We start from the raw sequence: 22,393 nt of genomic DNA, 5'->3' as shown, positions 1-22,393 counted from the left end.
ACATGCTGACTTACACTTTAGCATGTGGAAGCAGAAGACTTACTCGAAGGCAACCTCAGTAATTCAAGTTACAGATGATGGTGAACAGGAGGACAGCAGCAATAGAGGCCAAGAGGAGCTATCTCTTCTCCAGGCTGGCAGGGACGGCCTGCAAGCATGGACGGGAAAATGATACAGGCAGTTCCCACCCTCAATGGGCAAGGAGAAGGCAACAGGAAAGTCAGTAATTACCTAAAGAGACAGAAGTGCTATAACAGACGTAAATCCAACGTTCAACAGGAAGACAGACGAGGTAGACCCAAGATAGAGGAGACATGGGAGGACCGTCCATGAAAATTCCCCATAAATGTTGCCTGACTTATGTGCGGGTATCTCAACCTCAAAACGGCTACATCCTCTATTGCCAGAATGGTACCACCAATCAGCAAGTCACTTTGGCCAAGACCCCAGGAGCTGTCGTCCCCGCGTGCCGCATGTTAAATCCATCATTCCAGTCTGTCTACCGTAACCACTTAAGAGCTTGCCAGCACATCCTCGTCTCCCAGCCACCCTCACAGCATCCCCTCACCACTTAACTCCAGGAGGGCCGGGTGTGCAGTCTGTTCACAGTGCCAGCAGTATCTGGCATGTATTAAATGCTCATTTACGAGTTTCTGAATAAGTGGTCTTCTCTACCTTCCATTAATTCATTCCCACAAGCTCTCCTCATCACAATAACCAATGATCTTTCCAAACTGCAATTACATTCACAGCACTCTGTGGCTTCAAGTTCTCTAGTCTTTGAACTTCACTGGTGGTCCAGTGGTTAAGAATCCACCTTCCAAGGCAGGGGACGTGGGTTCCATCTCTGGCCAGGGAACTAAGACTCCACATGCCTCAGGGCAACTAAGCCCGCCAGCCCAGCACAACTACTAAGTCCCCATATCGCAACTAGACCGGCCTGAGCGCCACAATGAAGAGCCTGCATATGGCAGCTAAGACCCAACACTGCCATAAATAAATAAACAAAACATTTTTTAGAAGAAGTTACGAAATGAATTTTTAAAAACACACATGGTCAACACCTGTGACACAGTATTATTTCACAGAAATATTACACTACTGCCTCCATAACACAAACGTTAGGAGGGTTATTTTAAGAGAAATAAGTCTTAAATGGTTATTAAAACTCATTTAATTTTGCAGAGCAAAGGGAACCACTGAAAAACACAAAAGGACAACCTATACAATGTGAGAAAATACTTGCAAATGATGCAACCAACAAGGGACTAATGTCCAAAATATACAAACAGCTCATAAAACTCAATATCAAAAAGACCCAAAACCCAAACAACCCAATCAAAAAATGGGCAGAAGACCTGAAGAGACATTTTTCCAAAGGAGAAATACAGACGGCCAACAGACACACGAAAAGAGGCTTAACATCACCAATTATTAAAGAAATGCAAATCAGAACCACAGTGAGGTAACTCCTCACACCAGTCAGAATGACCATCACCAAAAAGTCTACAAATAACAAATGTTGGAGAAGATGAAGAGAAAAGGGAACCCTGGTACATTGCTGTTGAGAATGTAAATTGGTACAGCCACTATGGAGAACAGTAGGGAGGGTCCTTAGAAAACTAAAAATAAAACTATCATATGATCCAGCAATTCCGCTTCTGAGTGTATATCCAAAAAAAAAAAAAAAAAAAAAAAAAAACCAAAAACACTAATTCAAAAAGATAAGTGGAAAAAAAAAATGCACACCAATGTTCACAGAAGCACTATTTTGGTACAACAGCCAACACATGAAAGTAACCCAAGTGCCGTCAACAGACAAAATGATTAAGAAGATGTGATACACACACACAAGAATATGAGTCATAAAAAGAGAATGAAATATTGCCATTTGTGGCAATGTGGATAGACCTAGAATAATATTATGCTTAGTGAAATAAATCAGACAAACTGTATTATACTGCTTACACATGGAATCTGAAAAATAAAATAAATGAATGTATATGCAAAACAGAAAGACTCACAGATACAGAAAACAAACTCACGGTTACCAAAGGGGACAGAGCAGAGGGGGGACAAGTCAGGGTGTGGAATTAACGGACGCAAAATACTACATACAAAACAAAGAGACAACAAGAGCTTACAGCACAGCTCAGGGAGCTATATCCAGTATCTTGTAACAACTTACAATGGACTATAATGTGCAAAAACACTGAATCACTATGCTGTACATGCAAAACTAACACAATATTGTAAACCAACTATAAGTAAAATAAAAGAGGTAGTTTCCTGGTAGCCTAGTGATTAGGACTCCACACTCTCATTGTCTTGGCCCAGGTTCAATCTTTGGCTGGGGAACTAAGATCTTGCAAGCCACACGATGCAACCAAAAACAAATAATAAAATAAAATAAAAACATTTAAATGACATTTAAAATATATTCCAAATCGGGAATGACTACTAGTAAGTACAGGGTTTCTTTGGAGGTGGTGAAAACAAAATCAGACAGTGGTAATGGTTGCACAACTCTGTAAATACACTGAAAACTGCCAAATTGTACACTTTAAGAGAGTAAACTTTATGGATGTCAATTATATCTTAGTAAAGCTATTATTTAAAAATTAAATAAGCTCCTCAGCTTAGCACACACAGCCTCAGTGATCTGTCATATGCCGACCTCTACAGTCTCTCCTTCCACCATTTTCCTGATTACCTCCCCCAGCTTCAGTCAGATCAAACTTCCTCAAAAACATCACATCTCTCAGCCCTGGAGAGCTCCCCTTCATCTACCCTTCCAGACCAACCTCACGATCACCTGGGGAAAGCCTTCCCCTCCACACTGATTTCAACCACCACCCCCCCCTCCCGCCCCTAGAACACAGACACACCTATATTACACAGCACTCACCACACTACAGTCAAGGCATTTTATGACTACTGGATCTAGGAAGTATCCAAATGTCTAACACACAACTTCATTTTCTATAATGTGAAAAAGCAAATTTACTAAACTTTAGCAAAAAAAAAAAAAAAAAAAGTGTTTTTATTTATTTGGCTAAAGATGGCTGCCAGACAATACAGGACTCAGTAATATTTCTATTGTTTTCTACATGTTCAAATTCTCCATAAGCAAAAAAGCAACTCATCAATGTTTAGGAAAACTATGCAAGTGTAAAATCCTGTAACAGAGAGAAAAATTAGTGTTTTCAGACCACCAGAAGTAAAAGCAGTCCATCATTTTTTCACACGAGCTCCTTAAAATAGTACAAAAGTACAACGGGTAAAAAGCTAGACAATACACATGTCAGAGGGGAATTATGTTCCTGGAAAGCTAAAACTAAAAAACACCTAATTACATCTCATCCTGCTTTTTCCAGAGCATAATTCCAATTTCATACATGTTCTTAAATTGTGTTTTTCCTTCACAATTAAACACAGTCCACCAGTGAATGTGTCCAACTGAGGCTAAAGCTGCATGTTTTTAGACTGCCTAATGATCATTAGCCTGTCTCATCTGCACCAAACTTTCTAGAACTTACACTTCAAATCATTGGTATTAACACTTTCACTTTGTTACTGCTACTTGTTCACATAAGACAGAAAGTGTGATTTTAAAACTTTTTTACAGCAATAAAACTCTTACTTTTAAAATGATCTAGAAACTTAAAATGCAAAACTAAATAAAAGCTCAGTTATTCCAGTTTAGACCCTGCATTAGCAGGTAAGGGCCTGCATGCCCACCCCCAACCTCCACCAACAACGCTGTACAAAATGGCAATGCCATGGAAACTGACCTGTTGCCACACAAGCAGAACGCCAGCAAGGCCTGAGAATGAGAGTTCATCAGTTATACAAACCCTAATTCAGTTCAGGAGCATCAATGCATGGCATGTGAAAGCGGCAGATGTTCAAAATCTAAAAGACATCAAGCTGAAAATGACTAGGAAACAATAAAAATTCTATAAGAAGGGCTTCAAAAGGAAATACCAATTTTATTACAAATACTCATTTTATTACATTCCAGCAAGATGGCTCCTCTGTCCATAGGATTTTTCAGTCAACCTGGTGGGCTGCAGTCCATGGGGTCACAAAAGAGTCAGACACAACTGAATGACTAAGCACAGCAAAATGGAGATCTTACACAGTCCAAGGAGATATTTCCTGAATTACACTTTTCAAAGAGAAAAGTATACATTTCTCTGAAAAAAAAAAAAATTAGTTCCTAACTAGGGCTAATAACTTTTAAAGCTAATTTTTAATAGTTTTAATTTACACTAATAATTTATTTTATAAAGAATAGTGAACTCAAAAAAAAACTATCCTGCTTTGGAAAATCCTGGGCTAGAATCATCAGATTTCAATGAGTAAGCAGTTAGTCTGAGCACTTTGTCATGGACACTGAAATGAATAGTGGCTATATAAAAACATGAAATTTTAATATCCTGGTTTCTGAAAGCATTATTATTATATTTACAGAAGGCTTCCATGAACATAAGACTCAAAAGTTTAAAAGCTATAATACACCAAAGCAAACTTCAGGAAAAAACATCAAAACTGAGAGTATCATGGTCCCCGATTTCAAACTATATTACAAAGCTGAAGTCATCAAAACAGCATGCTACTGGTCCCAAAAAAGACACACAGAAAAATGGAACAGAATATAGAGCCCAGAAATAAGCCTACATTTATACAGTCAATTAATCCATGGCAAAGGAGACAAGAATATACAATAGGGAAAAGACAGCCTCTTCAATAAATGGTGCTGGAAAAATTTGGCAGCAACATGCAAAAGAATCAAACTGGACTACTTTCTTACACCATATACAAAACTAAACTCAAAAAGAATTAAAGACTTTAATGTAAGACCTGAAACATACAACTCCTATAAGAAAACAGGCAGTCCATTCTGGTGACTAGAAGAGATGGGGTGGGAGTGGCTGTGAAATAGACGACAGGCATAAAGAGATATGTAATATACAGCATGGTAAGGTGTATGGTCAATAATACTGTGACAACCCTGTATGGGGACAGATGGTTACCAGACTTATACTGGTGATCATTTCATAATAAGTGGAAAAGTCAAATCATTATGCAATATACCTGAAACTAACACTGTACATTAACTATATAGCAATTAAAAAAAAAAAAAAAAAGCCCTAACAGCTTTAAGAAAAATGAAATAGATTAACAGATAACATATAAATGTGTACTAATATTTTCTTTAAAAAAGTAAATATAATCAATTCCTCTACTTTTCTTTTAAAAAAAAACCTAGACTTCTGTTTCCAGCTAAGGTGGGGTAAACCAGATTTATCCTATCATTATAAACAACTAAGGGTTTCCCTGATAGCTCAGTTGGTAAAGAATCTGCCTGCAATGCTAGAGACCCTGGTTCAATTCCTGGGTCGGGAAGATCCCCTGGAGAAGGGAAAGGCTACCCACTCCAGTATTCTGGCCTGGAGAAGTCTATGAACCATACAGTCCATGGGGTCGCAAAGAGTCAGACACAACTAAGCAACTTTCACTTTCACTTCACTTTCACTATAAACAACTAAAGATCAGTCAAATCTACAAAGCGATAGTCCTCAAGACAGTGGACATCAAGCAGCAGAGTACAAGGAGCCCTGAGAGACAGGAAACAGTAAATTCTACACCTGCCTCAGCTCACTGCCTGGAGAGAGCTCCCGACCGGCAGCACAGGGAGGGAGAACCCAAGGAAGCCAAGCAGTTTCCCCAAGTTTAGGAAGCAAGCTGAGGCCAAGGAAGCCAGGGCAGCTTGAGTTTGTAGGGCAGGATAGCAGAAGAGTGCCACACAGAACTCCAGAGATCTTCTTGAGGACTCAGCACAGTACTGATCAGCACATGTCTGTGAAGAATATACTTGAGGCTTCTGATTGGCTAGAGCACTCAGAATGGATAATAATTAGCCCTGTACTGCATGGCTCTGATCCCACCTAACAAAGCAAGATATGCAAGGAACAAACCACTTCTGAGGAACTTAACCATGTTCTAGAACAAAGCTCAAGAATATTTATAAAGATATCCTGCATCCATCAAAATAAAATTCATAATATCTGGCATCTAAACAAAAATTACCAAACAAGCAAAGAAACAGGAAAAGAGAACTCATAATGAGGGAAAAAATATCAATCAACTGATTGATACCAACTCAGAAATGAGACAGATAAAAGAATTACTAGACAAGGGCATTAGAACAATTATAATGAATTTAAATGCGTTTGAGAAGTTGGAGCAAAGGTTGAGTGTGTTCAGGAGAGATATGAAATCTAACCTTTTCAAAAAAGGGTAAGTCTTCATATTGCAGATTTTTTAAGTTCTACATTTCTCTTCAATATAGTCACACATCTTGATTATCCTTTTGGTTTAATTAGGTGCTATATAACCTTCCCCCCCCCGAAAAGCTTTCAATTTCTACTTGCTTTCTTAAGAAGCCTTATTTTGAATACCTTAACAGCAATATCTTAACAAATACTCCACTAGAGGAATTCCATACACAACCATCACATTCCAATATCACATTTCACCATGCACCTTGATTATAGGCAGAACTTCTGAACTAATTATAAAAATTAAAAAGAACGAAGCTTTCACTCCTAAGATTCTCCGGCTTTGCGCTGTCCAACAGCGTGGGAAACGTCCCGCTCTGCACGGTCCGACACAGCAGCCAGGAGCCACGCGCTTAAAATGATGTGGTTAGTGTGACAAAACTGCATTTTAAGTTTGATTTTATTTTAATAAATTTAAATAATTATAGATTACTAGTGGCTATGTTACTGGACAGCACAGCTTAAAACAATTTAAAAGAAAATCTGGATTGAAATTTTCAGAAAGATTAACATTTTCAAAATAACTTTTTAACAGTTTTATAGTTTTAAACTTCATAGTTTAATATTAATTTTTAAATTAGTAAACACTATAAAATCATAAACACAGGAAAACCCCTATTTTCAAGATTTGGCTCAAAGAACCACTTCATCTACAACTTCTTCCTGGTTTCTTCAATCACCAACCCCCAAGTAAGGTGACTCCACACCACCATGCTGCGTAACACCCTCTGTCATCAGCAACGTGCAAAATGGGAAGGGGGAAATAACCACTCAATAGACTTGAGACTTTCTCAAATCAACAGACAAAAACATTCTGGAACTAGATGGTCTGGTGGTAGTTGCACAACAACATAACTGTACTAAATGCCACTAAATTATTGACTTCACAATGGTTAATCTGGGGATTCCTTGGCAATCCAAGGGTTAGGACTCTGTGCTCTCACTGCTCTCACTGCTGAGGGCCTAGGTCTGATTCCAAGTCTGGGAACTAAGATCCCACAAGCTGTGCAGTGTGGTCGAATAAATAAACAATTTTTTAAAAGGTTAATTTTATGTTATATGAAAGTGAAAGTGTTTTAGTCACTCAGTCATGTCCAATTCCTTAGGACCCCATGGACTGTAGCCCACCAGGTTCCTCTGTCCATGGGGATTCTCCAGGCAAGAATACTGGAATGAGTAGCTATTTCCTTCTCCAAGGGATCTTCCTGACCCAGGGATCAAACCCAGGTCTCCTACACAGCAGGGAGATTCCTTGCCATCTGAGTTACCAGGGAAACCCCATGTTATATGAAATTCCCCTTGGAAAAAAAAATTGTAAGAATGTATCTAAGATGTATATCTCTAACTCATACAAATTCATTATTAAAGCACCTAAAACAGGGAAAACCAGGTTTTAAATGCAACTTTAAAGCTCATTTTTTCCCTTAGGTTTCCATTTTTTAAGCAAACTTGGTTATTAATTATCAACTGTCCACTACAAAATGCCTATTCGAGCAAAGTCAATCAGTGCACACAAGTGCTCTTATTAAATGCAGGACCACATTCAGTTATGTCAAGTGAGAAAGATAAACCTTTAGATATTTAAACAGAATTGGCGGCTCAGAACACTCAGAAAGCAGAAGTGCATGACACCACAAAGATTTCATGGGACCGCCTGAGATTAGGCTAGCCAAGTCTTACCCTACCCGTCTTACCATCCTGCTCCCGCAGGTGCATGCTAAGTCTGAAAGCGGACATGTCCCAAGCCCAGAAGCTTCTGTGCCAGTAAAACAGGATGTGCAGCCTTCAGTAAGTATATGTGTATATGTGTGAAAGAGCACAGAAATACCCTGAGTTCAAGTGAATAGAATGTTTAACCAATCCCAAAATTTTAATTAACCTTCTCAGACATAAAGAAGGCCATCAGGGAGTATTTCCTGGTTACTAGATGAAACTGCTGAAGAGGGACAAGGACAACCAAACTCTGGGGCAGAGGCTCACCCGATGAACACACAAGGCAAGCCTTGGTTTCTGGGCAGACAGAAGCTAGTCCTCAGTTAACCTTATGATCAAAACAACCATGGCAAACCTCACATTTAAGTCAACCAGAATAAAGCTTACAATTTTCTGTAAGTATACTCTGGTCTTTGAAAAACAGAACACAATTCACTAATAACACTAAGAAATACATACATCGGGGTTTTTTCAGGGGAAAGAGGCAGAGTTAGTTTGGTTTTTGTTTTTTTGATGGGGGAGGAGATTGGGAATAAAATACAAGGAAGGAGAATTAGTTGCTGAACAATACTAACCAGATAGTTGTACAGGTGAAACCAATGGCTTTTAAAAATACTCTTAGATATTTTAATGTGTGTATCTTTTCACACTTTATTCAAGACATGGTTCTTAAACTCATTCCACAGCTCAAGTTCAATGTGAATCTGCAGAAAAACATATGGGGAGGGGGGAAATAGATATTTAAATGTTATACTCTCATCTGTTAAACTAAAAGGTAGCCAACATAACACGATCCTTTGTAACCTTAAGTCATCCAATCACAAAAAATCACTCCCCTCAAAAACAACATATTTTACACTCTGAGAATGACCATTGTAACAGATGTGCAGGAGTAAAGCAACTCATTCCCACTCGCCCGTCAGCCAAGCCAGACGCCTCCCATTTCATTGGTGCTTCTACTGACAAGAAGAGCAATGCAACTGGGCACGAATCAGGCTCTGGCCACCCTACACAAAGATCTCTACAATACCTGGGACCACATGCAAACAACTAAGCAAGTGATCCAATAAAGCACTGGTCTAAGTGGTTTTTCTTAGAGAGGATTTCTGGCTGAGTCGCCCTGAAATACACTAGATTGCAGCCTGACTACAACTTATCTTAGTGGTATCCTGGTGTTTTTCCTTCCTTAGCAATATACAAAAATAAAGATGTTTCTGACAACAGATGGCATCTTAGAATGGGTTACCTTGGGCAAGTTACTAGGGTGAACCATAACAATAAACCTCTCTGTGCCTCTGTTTCCTCGTACGGAAAATGGGGATAACAACTTTATCTGATGTGACTGTTTTGATTGTTATGTTAAATTATTAATGTTCAAACCAGTCTGCACACAGCAAACACTACACTAACCTGGCACTGACATTATTCCTTCAAGGATTTTCTGTTGTGATGACAAGTGGCACCACACCATTCACCCACTCCCTCACAATCAGTGACAAAACCGTAAGACAACTGAATTGGGCTTTAGTCCACAGCACGTTCACCTTTTATAGAAAACTAACTGACCATCGTGAAAACTAAAGTTATGACTTTAACCTCTAACTAGCATGCTGTTAAAACTAGATGTTGGACAGAAATTAAATCAGAGCTTTTCAAGTCATCCAGCACTGTAATTTAGGTCAGTTGGTTAGTAATTAGTACACCAAATAAACTGAAGAAAGTTGCAACATAACAAAAAAAGATGTATCAAATTCTCAGTGACAATCTTCTTAGAAACCAGGAGTCCTAGTGACAATTAATAAGGAGCTATGTACCAAGTCCAGTCTCTGAGCAAAAATATATCCAACCAGGTATATGTTTTTATTCCTTCCTGAAAAGAAACTCAATCAACTTCCATACTAGAGAGAAAAACTCTACAACAAAAACTTTACAACTAACAACCCTAAGAAAGGATCGGTATCCAAATATACAAAGAGCACACACAAATCAGTAAGAAAAAGAACACCCTACAGAAAAACAGCAAAAGATATACACACAGAAGGAAACCAGGTAGCTGAAAACACACATAAAAGCACACTTGACCTCACCAGTAATTAGAAAAATGCCAACACAGACTACAAAAAGATAGCACTGCAAAAAGTTAAGCCTAACACCTTAGTGAAAACTGAATGAAGGAAAGGAATTTTCTGTACCTGTTAGACGAATATGCACAAATAATTCCATTTACAAAACTACTTTGATAATAACAAAACATACCGCTTTTCATACATAAGTATGTACTCAAGTACAAAAACAAGCATAGGCATCCTGACGGCCTTGAGAGCCTGCCACTCAGATTTCCCTTCGCTGGGAAGAGAGAGAGCTGAGAGGAGTGTAATTAGCTGACAGTCCCAGCTGCCCAGCACCTTCGAGGTCCACTGCAGCACGCTGCATGCTAACTCCGGGCCAACGACAGAACACAGCTGGTTTTCTAGAGAAGGCCCAGTCCTGCCCAACGCGCTCTAACAAACCACCTTTGCTCTGGTTGCACTGCAATCTTAGGCTCCTGGAGCTCATCGTCTACACCCTTCCTTCTGTTTTCCTTCACAGGTGTCACATCTGCATCCAACCTGAAGGCTCTGCTGCCTCACCTTCCCTCCTGTGGTCTCAGGCATTTACACCTATGAAACTCCTGCACAAGAGTTTCATGTCCATCAAGTCGGTGATGGCAGTCAACCATCTCATCCTCTGTCATCCCCTTTTCCTCCTGCCCTCAATCTTTCCCAACATCAGGGTCTTTCCAGTGACTTGGCTCTATGCATCAGCTGGTCAAAGTATTGGAGCTTCAGCATCAGTCTTTCTAAAGGATATTCAGGGATGATTTCCTTTAGGATTGACTGGTTTGATCTCCTTGCAATCCAAGGGACTATCAAGAGTCTTCTCTAGCACCACAGTTCGCAAGCATCAATTCTTCCACATTCAGCCTTATGATCCAACTCTCACATCCGTACATGATTACTGGAAAAACCATAGCTTTGACTATATGGACCTTTGTCAGCGAAGTGATGTCTCTGCTTTTTAATATGCTGTCTATGTTTGTCATAGTTTTTCTTTCAAAGAGTAAGTATCTTTTAATTTTATGGCTGCAGTCACTGTTCACAGTGATTTGGGCACCCAAGAAAAGAAAATCTATCACTGCTTACACTTTTCCCCCTTCCATTTGCCATTAAGTGATGGGACCAGATGCCATGATCTTAGTGTTTTTTTTTTTTTTAATGTTGAGTTTCAAACCAGCTTTTTCTCTCTGCTCTTTCACCCTCATCAAGAGGCTCCTTAGTTCCTCTTCACTTTCTGCCATTAGAGTGATATCATCAGCATTATCTAAGGTTGTTGGTATTTATCCTGGCAGTCTTGATTCCAGCTTGTGAGTTATCCAGCCCAGCATTTCACATGATGCACTCTGCATATAAGTTAAATAAGCAGGGTGACAATATACAGCCTTGTTATACTCCTGTCCCAATTTTGAACCAATCAGTAGTTCCATGTCCAGTTCTAACTGTTGCTTCTTGGCCTACATACACATTTCTTAAGAGAGAGGTAAAATGGTCTGGTATTTCCACCTCTAAGAATTTTCCAGTTTGTTGTGATCCACATAGTCAAAGGCTTTAGCATAGTCAATGAAGCAGAAGAATATGTTATTCTGAAAATCCCTTGCTTTCTCCATGATCCAACGAATGCTGGCAATTTGATCTCTGGTTCCTCGGCCTCTTTGAAACCCAGCTTGTACATCTGGAAGTTCTCAGTTCATGTGCTGCAGAAGCCTAGCTTAAAGATTTTGAGCATTACTTTGCCAGCATTGAGCACAACTGTACGGCAGTTTGAACATTCTTTGGCATTGCCCTTCTTTGGGATTGCAATGAAAACTGACCTTTTCCAGTACTAAGTTTTCCAAATTTGCTGACACATTAAGTGCAGCACTCTAACAGCATCATCTTTTAGGATTCTAAATAGCTCAGTTGGAATTCCATCACCTCCACTACCTTTATCTAAAATTATGCACACATATTATTGTACCCAGAAACAAGGCTTTAAAACAATAAAATTTGGTGTCACAAGTCTCAAACCTACCTGGAGATGCTTTTAATGACTGAAAGATAAATACAAGTCACTTTGTCTCTGCAGGCCTTACCTTCCTCATGTAGAACACAGGAAGGCTGCACTGAATAGACACTACAATTTTCTCTCTCATTGCTCTGAGGGAGAGAAAATCCAGAAACTTCAAAAGAATTACGTCTAGCATACAATTTTTACAGGATCCTCATATTAAAGAAAGAATCTGACTAACTTAAAAAAAAAAAAGAAAGAAAGAACAAAATTTGACTAATTTGAAAAAAAGTAGGTGTTCTAGGGTTTACTATCAACATTTCACTTCACTTCACTTGGAGAAGGAAATGGCAACACACTCCAGTACTCTTGCCTGGAAAAATCCCATGGATGGAGGAGCCCGGTAAGCTACAGTCCATGGGGTCACAAAGAGTCAGACACAACTGAGCGACTTCACTTCACTTTATCAACATTTCACGTTTAAATGACATTTTAATTTTACTTAAAAATATTTACCTCAAACATTTTACCAAAACACTTTTGTCACATTAAACCATTCTATTTCCTAAATAACTCTTGTTTTTTAAAAAATCAACAATAGAAACCATAAAACTCAACCAGAAGATGTATGTATTAGTAAAATTTCCAGAACACAAAACAGAACCTGTTAAAATACAACCATTATCCCTGATCAATCCTAGGTCACACGTATTTTCCGTACTTGCTATTTGAGGCTGTAGAGGTGACTCAGCGCAGTCACTGAGCCGGCACTCGATCCCCATTCCTGCCTCAGTCAGGCCTTCACTGCTGCTCCAGAGACTCCCTCTACAGCAAGGTTTTTCCAGCTCTCTGTTTTAAAGTAAATACCAACGGAACACATCCTCTTTAGCAAAGATAACTGTTTTCCATCAGAGTAAGGGGACAAATAGAAGCCTTATTTCTTACTTTAACATTATGCATGGAACCTCTAAAGAAAGGTTCAGAAGAAAGTGAGAGCTAAATTACAAATTAAGTATAACAATCAATATAGCAGAGAGTAAAATACAAAAAGTAAAATAAACTGGGGAAGAATACAGTAATTTGGATAGACTTTGATGTTTTATTTCCAAAGACTAAGAAGATTTTTTTCAATTAAACTGTCCTATAGAACTTTATAACACTAAAGAAACCACCTTTCTTAGAATAAGTCTAGGGAAAAGAAAAAAAAAGAAAAAGGAGAAGGAAAAGAAAAAGAGCAAGCCTAGCGCTTCCCTGGTGGCTCAGTGGTAAAGAATCCACCTGCCACTGCAGGAGACACAGGTTTAATCTCTGATCTGGGAAGATCCCACATGCTGCAGAGCAACTGAGTGCACCACGACCGCTGAGCCATGCCCCAGCTCTGGAGCTGGGAGAAGCAACCAGTGAACCCACATGCCTCAACTACTGAAGCCCGCACGCCCGAGAGCCCGAGCTCCTCCCCAAGAGAGCAGCCTCCATCGCAGCAACTAGCGAAAAGCCCAGGCAGCAACGAAGGCCCAGATGGCCTAAACAAATAAATAAAATTATTTAAAAAAAAAGAAAAGAGTAAGCTTAAATTTCTTCAGTACCAATGACTTTCAACACTGTTTTTAAAACAACTCTGTTCTGATGAGCCTCCACCAACTAACCTTTGGATCACACCCAAGGAAGTACTCATCACCCAAGAAAGTACTGCAGCAGAAGAACCTCACTTCGACATTAACTCTCAAAGACAAGGACTTGAGAATTGAGAGTAAAAACTCCCTGACTCAGAAGGCAGTTAATGTGTACTTCACTTTGGCCCAGGATGGACTCAAGGTTTCTTTCATACTACCCTGAAACTTGATCTGAACAGGGTTATCTATTCCCTCTGGATCTCAGTGTACTTTTCTGCTATAAAAATGTTTTGGAATAGTTCTCTCTCCCAGGAAAGGGTATTTACCTAAATTGCAGCAGGTACATGTAACTTAAAAGCAATCATCTTCAAGTATCTTTGAATGCACGATTAGCATTCAAATCTACAGCTTCATTATAACTCAGCCTTACCTTTGCAGTAAAGCAGGCAACGCAAGGACCACTATTTGGCAACTAAGTCCTTCAAACGATAACTAAAGTAAGACAGCAGAAAATGTTTACTTAGCATTTGCTGAGTGCCAGGCACTACACTGGACATTTTACATGCATTAACTCAGTTAATTTCTTTTCTTGAGGAAGAAGTTCCATTACCTCTACTTCACAGATGAAAGCAAAAATAAAGAAACCTGGCCAGGGCCTAAACACAATTGTCAAGAGGCACTGCCAAGATCTGAACTTGGGTTTGATGGTTCTCACAACCCAAGCTCAGTCTGCTCTGTGTTGCTTCTGAAAAAAGCCTGAAATTAAAAAGATGACTGTAACTAACATAATCACAGGCCACAGTGATGAAAAGAACCTGATTCACAATGCAGGAAACTGAGGCTCCTGAGATAAAATGACGAGCTTGACCTTTTTAAACCACCTTCTTAATCACAGAGACAAGGCACTAGACATCCCAAGAGACAGCTTTAGGTGCCTCCTACTGCACTGCATCACAAAGGGGATCACACACAGCACTTTCTCATTACCCTCACCTCTCATGTGGGTAAACACTGCCTCCAAGTATGCCTCCATCACGAAGGCTTCACCATAACTTATGAATTTTTGGATATGTTTAAAATTTATTTTCACAATGAAACTAAAGCCAAGTAAATAATGCGTTCAAAGAGGAAGACAGAATCACCACCAAGAAGAAATGACAAGCAGGTCAAGACACCCTGTTCAGGAAAATTATTCTACATTTTAATAATATAAGTCAACTCTGAAAGTGACAGTTGAACCAGTGACACCCACAAATTTTCTAATCTGATTAAATATATTGGATTCAATGTTCCAAATAAAGGTTGCATGTTTAAAGGGCCATTACCTCAAAAAAATTTACCATTAACACTTCCTCTTCTAAAAGAGTCTTAATTTTACTATTAATGAACTGTGATCACTAACTAGGATAGAAGTTGACAATAACAATACATGCTTCAGAAAACAAAGAACTTGAATCAATCTTAAAATCCTGCCACTGTGTTCCTCTAGTTAGAAGACAACAAAGAGGAAGAGTACCAAACAAGGGGTCAAAGAAACACGGAGGCTACCAGTTCTTCCTCTGCATGTTTATTGGGAAGACCATGGAATTACTTAACATTTTTGTATAGAAGAACACTACTAGTTTCAAAATAAATCATGTTTTGCCAATGCAGGAAACAACTGACCAGAGGCAGGCTAGCATAAGCACTCTTCCCTCCTATTTACTGTATGCTTATTAAATTCTAGGGCTTCCCTGGTGGCTCAGATGGTAAAGAGTCTGCCTGCGATGCAGGAGACCTGAGTTCCATACCTGGGTTGGGAAGATGCCCTGGAGAAGAAAAAGGTTACCCACTCCAGTATTCTGGCCTGGAGAATTCCATGGGCTGTATATTCCATGGGGTCGCAAAGAGTCGGACACGACTGAATGACTTTCACTTCACTATTAAATTCTAAAAGAAACCAAAGTCAACTCAACATATGACATGGCACAGAGTATGAAACAGAGTATGGACAGTCTGGACCCCACACGGGAACAAAGATAAAGATATGAAACTGCATTCTGGTCTTTGTTTTTAAACCTACCTGATAAAACTTGTTCACCATTATAAACAAAGATGTTATTTTAACTAAAAAGTTCTGATCCAGTGGTCCAGTTTAGGTCTTAATTAGGTAATAAGACATGAATCAGCATTTTAGGATGACAGTGCTCTGTCCACTTTGTTCACCATGTGTGAGGAATGACAGAAATGCATTTTCCCTGGACTATACAGGGAATTTCAAGCAGATCTAGTTTCAATCATTTGTTTTTAAAGCTAAATAGGGTCAAGTTGGGAGACTGTGGGTAAACAAAATCTGACCTTAAAAAAAAAAATCAACATTCTTCCACTCATACATCTTTACAGAGATAGGTTTTTCTGTTGTTGTTGTTTTTTAAGTAGCTTCCTGATGAGTTTCACATTCACTAGTCTGTTCAAATGGTGGTTAAAAAAATACATAAATAAATAATAATAAATAAAAAAATAAATAAATATGCATTCAAAACTCAGGAAGAGAAAAATAAAATGCAGTAACAATCACAATCTCAATTCCTTATTATTCCTAACTTGTACGCATGAAAAAAAAAACTAAGTCCAAAGACCTTAAAAAAAAATTTGCTTGACATGAAACAAAACTGGTGTGCCATTTCTATTCCGAAATGGAAGCTGTTATTAAGATATGAAACTCTTCCCTTAGATTTTAAGTTAAATGAGAACACATCTTTTTAAAAAATAAATAAATAAGTAGTAAAAAGTAAAGTCCTACAATCTCCAGCCATGCCTAGGAATTTGTCCCACTGCTCAGGATAGCAAAACAGGGCTTCAAATTATTTCACACCAGATAAATTCCTTTCCAGATTAAAACAAACACAAAATAGGAAATGTTAATGCCAAGAGCCAATCAAGTGACAGTAAGACTATACAGAAAAACATTTGCAGTTTTTCACTCTTTAGAATGCAGGTCTCTGACAAATTTATGCTTGCCCCTATTCCATCAAAACTGCAAGAACAGCTCAAAATATGATCCTATTACATGTGCTGTTTCAAAGAGAACAACTCCAAAGAAGTCTTCCTCATTCCTAACAATGCAGAGCTAGGCATCAACATTTAGGACAATATCAGAAATCTAATTCTTGCTATTGCCATCAAATATGCACTTATCTTTACTCACAGCCAACATATTTAAATAAAGCTTTCAAAATGAATGTAACCAAAATGTAGCCAAAAACTGACCAACTTACTAAAAGATGTGTACAAGTTGATATTTTTTTTAAATATGTGGGGGAAACTTGGTGAAGAGCTTTGCTTTATGGTCTGTGTATTAAAACAAAGATGGACTTGACCTACAAAATGAAGATAGGGTCAACTGTAACCAAAAAACAGTATGCTTCCCCTGGTGGCCAACGGAGGAATGGAGAAGGCATGCACAGGGGAGAAGCAGCCTGGCCTGGGAGTCCCATCCTGTCGCTCTTATAAATGAGAAGTGACGACCAAAAAAGGAAGAGGTGGGGGAAGGGGAAAGTATAGGAAGACTAACCGAAGTTTAAAAGGAATATAAACCTGGGCGTCAAACTACAGATACTTAAAGATATTTAAACCATCAACAGACCAAAACTGTAGAAGGCAAATGCGGGAAAGGTCATTTATTTCCAGAGAACCCAACAGCTCACTCAGGGATGCCTACGTATTTTCACTTCAAAGAACACCCAGAGTTTCATACCTTAATAACAGCTTAAGAGCAATCGCCTTTTTCAAGGGCTAGATCCTGGCAATTTTCTGCAGTCTTGTTTCCAAGGAAAAGAATTTATGCATTTATTCTCTCAAATAAACTCGTGGTGTAACCTACATAGAGAACCACCAGTTCTAAAGCCCTCCAACCAGGACTGTTAACTCCAGTTCCACAAGATTCTCTTTTGAATTTGATTTCTGATATAAAACCCACGTCCTTTCAAACATTTTCCACGCCAACAATCTTTAAAGACAGTCTTATACGGAGACAAGCTAGAATCTCACTGACGAATTCCTTTGTCTGGTAGGATTTTTCTGGTACTTTGAATTTGCTTGCACACAGAAGAGCAACAAGGGTAGCAAATGTTCCAAGCAAGCCGGTTGGGATGCCTTGGAGGTGTTAGGGTAAAGCTTTCTGAGGTTCTAACCTTTCACAACCCCTTCCTTTAAAAAAGAAAAAGAAAAAAGGAAATAACACACACGTTTACAAATAGGTCCTAAAAATCAAACTGTCACCAGCAAGCCTCTCTTCCCCGGGCAGGCGCCCTCTGGGAAGCACACTTCTTTTACTCACTGGTTTTGGGGGGAATCTCAGGACGGGAGGGGAGTCGGGGGCAGGCAGGAGCCCGGCGGCCGGCAGAAGAGGGCACGCGGGGCAACCTTCCGCAGAGAGGAGGCGGGTCCGAGGCCGTCCCGAGCCCTGGGGCGCTCGCAGGAAGCTAAGTCTCCGGCGCGCGGCCACCCCCGCCCGGTCCCGGCGCGGCTCGCGCGGACCGGGGACGCCGGAACCCCGGGCCAGGTGGCCAGGTGTGGCCGGCGCGCCGCCGCCTCGCGTCCGACCCGCCCGGGCGACCCTCGGGCCTCCCTGAGGTGGGGGGCGGGGGCCCGGCCCGCCGGCCCGCCGGCAGGACACACTGGCACGAGCGTGTCCCCGCGGACGGCAGGACCCACACCCACAGAAAGAAAAGTTGTCCGAGGCTGTCCGCCCCCTCGGGTCGCCGGCCGGCCGGCCCGGAGCGCTACTCACCGGGGTCGAAATCGGGCACCACCGCCTGGTACTGGGGTCCGACCCGCATGCCGCCGCCACCTGCGGGAAAAGCAGAGGGGGGCGGTCAGCGCGCGGACGAGCGGGCGGGCGCGGGGGCGGCGCGGGCGGCTGCCACCTACCGTGCTCCTCGTCGCTGGACGAGCCGGAGCTGCCTTCCTCCCAGGAGTTGCTGCTGCTGTTGCCATTGGGCGCCGCCGCCGCCGCCAAACTTTTATTCTGCCCATTATTGGGGGCGGCGGCGGCCGAGGCGGAGGCGGCAGCTGAGGCGGCGGAGGCGGCGGCGGCCGAGGAGGCGGCGGCGGCCGAGGCGGCGGCGGCGGCTGAGGCGGCGGCCGAAGCGGCGGCGGCGGCCGAGGCGGCCGCGCTGGACGCGTTGTTCCTCCCTCTCCGCTTCCCTGAGACCTCGGGGCCCTTCTCCACCATGGCCGGCATCGGCGGGGGGCCCGAGCCGGGCGAAAGTGACGGGGGACCCCGCGGCTCCTGAGGAGGCGGGGGTGGGGGTGGGGGGGGTGCGCCGCGCCGGGGGAGGGGGTGCGGGCGGGCGCGGCCGGAGCCTGCGGGCGCGAGTTGGGGCTGAGGCGGCCCTGGCGGGCGGAGCGCGGAGCCGCTTCAGGCCCCCCGGCGCCGAGCCCAGCGCAACTTTCGCTCTCCTCGCCGCCCGCACTTCACTGGCTCTAACTACTCCGGGAGCAGCGAGCGGGAGGGGAGGGGGGCGGGGCCTGGGCCAGCAGTGAGTTGAAGCGGCGGGTGGGGGGAAAGCCGCGCGCAGCCCAACCCGGCGCGGGGAGGGGGTGGCTCCGCCCTCCGCGCGCCCCCATTGGCTCTCGTGCGATTTGGACGGCGAGCGGCAGCCCGGTTGGCTGCGCGCAGCCGTCCGTCCGAGGGGCCGGGGCGGGAGAGCGGGGAGGGAGGTGGCGCCAGGCTTCCGTTGGTCAGGTTCGGTTGACGCGTATCATCCGCTGTACGTGGTTTGAGGTTTGCCGTCTCTCTACGCCCCATGATCCATCTCTCTAGGCAATAGCGAGGAGTTAGCCGCCCTCCCCGCCCCCTCCTTCTGCCGGCACCCCCCCGCCCCGCTTCCCTGCGCGCACCCCACCCCCACCACGCGGCCGCGGCCCCTGCGTTCCCCGGAGGGCTCCGCCGAGAGCCCCACCGGTTTCTTGAAGGGAAACACGAGCGACGCGAGAGCGGAGGCCGAAGGCGAGGTCGGGACTACTTTCCCCCTCGCGCGGAGGACTACCTCTCGCAGTTTGAATGGGTTCCTATACAAAGAAGGGAAACTAATTGGAAGAAACTAATTGCGGCCCCACCGTTCCCACGGGGTTTTGGGGGGGGTGTCTCCGCGCTGGGGGCAGCGCCGGTGCAGGGGGACAGAGTTCCCAGGTGGCGGTGTCTCCTGGAGTCGGAGGAGGCAATGTGGGAGCTCGAGGTGCGGGGTGGGGTTTTGGTGGGGCTTTCTGCTAATTGGGGGGTGGGGGGGACGTTGGAAGTCGCCGCAATCGCCTGAGTTTCGGGGCGCCGCCGCGCCTGCGAGGCCAGAGGGGAGGGTCCTGAGCGGGGACGCTGCCCGGACGCAGAGTCGGGGCGCGGGGTGGGGGGGGGTGGTCCCCCTGCCATCCCAGAGGGCCGTTTGGAGAGCTGTGAAGGGGCCGGATTGTCCTCGGGGGGGAGGGCAGCCCTTAGAAAACGGGGACGGGGCGCTTACAGAGACGGGCTGGGGGTCCAAGAAGGGTAAAGGGGGGCAGAAGCTGTTTTCATCCCAAGCCCTCGGTAGGAGGAGGAGGGTCAACTTCCTCCGAGGCAGGAGCCACTTTTCCGGATCTGCCGCCTGCCCGGCCTCCGCCGCTCCACCCTGGGCACCCCGGTGAGGAAACGCTCGACCCAGCCCAAAACATCCTCGCCCTGGACAGTGACCAGCTGTGGGCCCAGGGGCTGCTTTTATAGCTGTGAGGGGGGATAGGAGAGTGTGTGACTCCCCTCCCCCACAGGTCTGTATCTGCCCCACCCCCACCGACTCCCCCAAACAACGCGTGCTCTTTGCACAAAATCGGGAGGCGAGAGGTCTATAAATGAGAAGAAATTTTTAAATTTTAAATGCAGCGGATGGCTATTTTCCTTTCAAGTTACTTCGAACCTGCGCTTAATATGGGGACAGTTTACACCAGCTCTGGTTATAAATAGCTACAGGGAGAAATCTGGAATTTGATGGTTTTAAAAGCCTGAATAAATAAGCAGGATGTTCTCCTCCACATTTTCTGCGGCATGGACCGTCATTATTACTTCAGTGAAGTGACCACGTTCAGTTCTGCCCGAAGGGCCTGTAAGAAAAGGCACTGTGCCCTCGCCATGGAGGAGACGTGCCCCCACCGACTTCAGGGTCTCGGCTCCTGGATTCCCCTTAAAAGGACACCCGTCTCCTTGGAGAGCCCAGGTGGTGCAGGTGTGTGCCCCCCTGCCCCATAACTCCCCACCAGCTGGAGTGGGGGGATACAGGCAGCAAAGCCAAAGGTTAGAAACCAGAAGTGGCCTTCACACCTGGCTGAGGGCTGTGACTCGTCTCCCGGGGAGCACTGCGTGAGGAATGAGGTTGAGAACACTGCCCTGCTCACTTGGTGTCTATGGAGCTTTACCAGCAGACTCTGGAGAAATTAGCCTACGAGGAGGGCACAAAGCTGATATTGAGTCATTTATTAGGGCCACAGGGAAGACACAGGACGTGGGGTCACCAGTCCCACCTATACCAAACCCCAAGGTTGGAGCTACTTCCTAGCTGGGTAATGACAGGGGATAGATACTTCACTGGGCCTTCCAGCCAGTCACTTTTTTCAGCAAATATATAACAGCTAACATGTGCCAAGCCCAGTTCTAGTTTGACCCCGAAGTCACACAGAATGCCATACTGGCTTTGACCCTCTCAGCTTCCTGGTCTGTAAAACACAACAGTACTTACCTCCTAGCCTGGTGGCTTTTTACAAATTCCATCTCCCCATCCCCTCTCCTTCCACCTGAAGCAACCCTGCAACCTAAAGGAAAGCCCCTTTCCTGCCCCTGCCTCTTGTTGGGGGGCAGGCAAGGGGGCCCACATACAGCCCTTCTGATTGGGAATTTGTGATGTCAGTCTTCAAGCTGGCACTCTACAGAGTCAGCAGCCCTACCATGTTTTCCGGGGACACTCTCCCCCACCCTCTGAGACTAAGATTTCACACCCTCTTCCCTCTCCTTACACACCTCCCACAGCCCTTCTGCCCTCAGTCCCAGCAAATGACCTCACCTCATGTCTTCAGTGAGAAAAACTGAATCCGTCAGATGGGATCTCTCATCTTCAGTACCCAAACTGGCACATCTCCCTACCTGGCATCCACCTCCCCCTCAGGCTCTCCCACCCGTATCTTGATCTGAAGCACCCACCTCCTGCTGCCTTCCCCTTGCTGCTCTCCTGTACCATCAGCCTCTCTCTCTCTCCCTCTCTCTCCCTCTCCCTCTCTCTCTCTCTCTCTCTCTCTCTCTCTTTTCCCTTGGGTACCATTTTCAAAAAAAAAAGGGGGGGGGGAACCTCACCATTGCTCCCAAGCCCCCTTCTGCCTGCTCTCCCCACCACCCTACAATAGAAAATTCCAGAGACTAGTCTAAACCTGCCTTCTCCACTCCCTCCCTTCCCAGTCTCTCCTCACCCCACCTCAGCAGGGCTTTATCCCTACCCTTAGCTATTAATAAGGTCACCCACAAGCTCCCTCCTGCCCAATCCAGCGGTCACTTCCTGTTCTCACTGCACTTCTCAGCAGCACCTGGGTCTGCCACTCCTCCCTTGGGAAATTCCCTCACTTCCCTGGACCTTGGTCCTCCTC

At 43.8% G+C, this 22,393-nt stretch overlaps 1 protein-coding gene across 2 annotated transcripts in view; it reads right to left on the bottom strand.

Annotated features, from left to right (window-relative positions):
- RCOR1 (REST corepressor 1) overlaps positions 1-19,016 on the bottom strand; it is a 117,706-nt gene extending 98,690 nt beyond the window's left edge. For both annotated transcript variants that reach the window (XM_065906431.1, XM_065906432.1), the window contains exons 1-2: positions 18,668-19,016; positions 18,528-18,587 (exon numbers count right to left, since the gene is read on the bottom strand). In XM_065906431.1, coding sequence (XP_065762503.1) covers positions 18,528-18,587; positions 18,668-18,980 — 373 coding nt within the window. In that variant the 5' untranslated portion in view covers positions 18,981-19,016. The remainder of the gene's footprint in view (positions 1-18,527; positions 18,588-18,667) is intronic.
- Between the last annotated feature and the right edge of the window lie 3,377 nt (positions 19,017-22,393).

The sequence above is a fragment of the Muntiacus reevesi genome, chromosome 15, assembly GCF_963930625.1.
Source record: "Muntiacus reevesi chromosome 15, mMunRee1.1, whole genome shotgun sequence".
Lineage (NCBI taxonomy): Eukaryota > Metazoa > Chordata > Mammalia > Artiodactyla > Cervidae > Muntiacus > Muntiacus reevesi.
The sequence above is the reverse complement of the archived record's forward strand: the minus strand, read 5'-3'. Positions and strand labels throughout refer to the sequence as shown.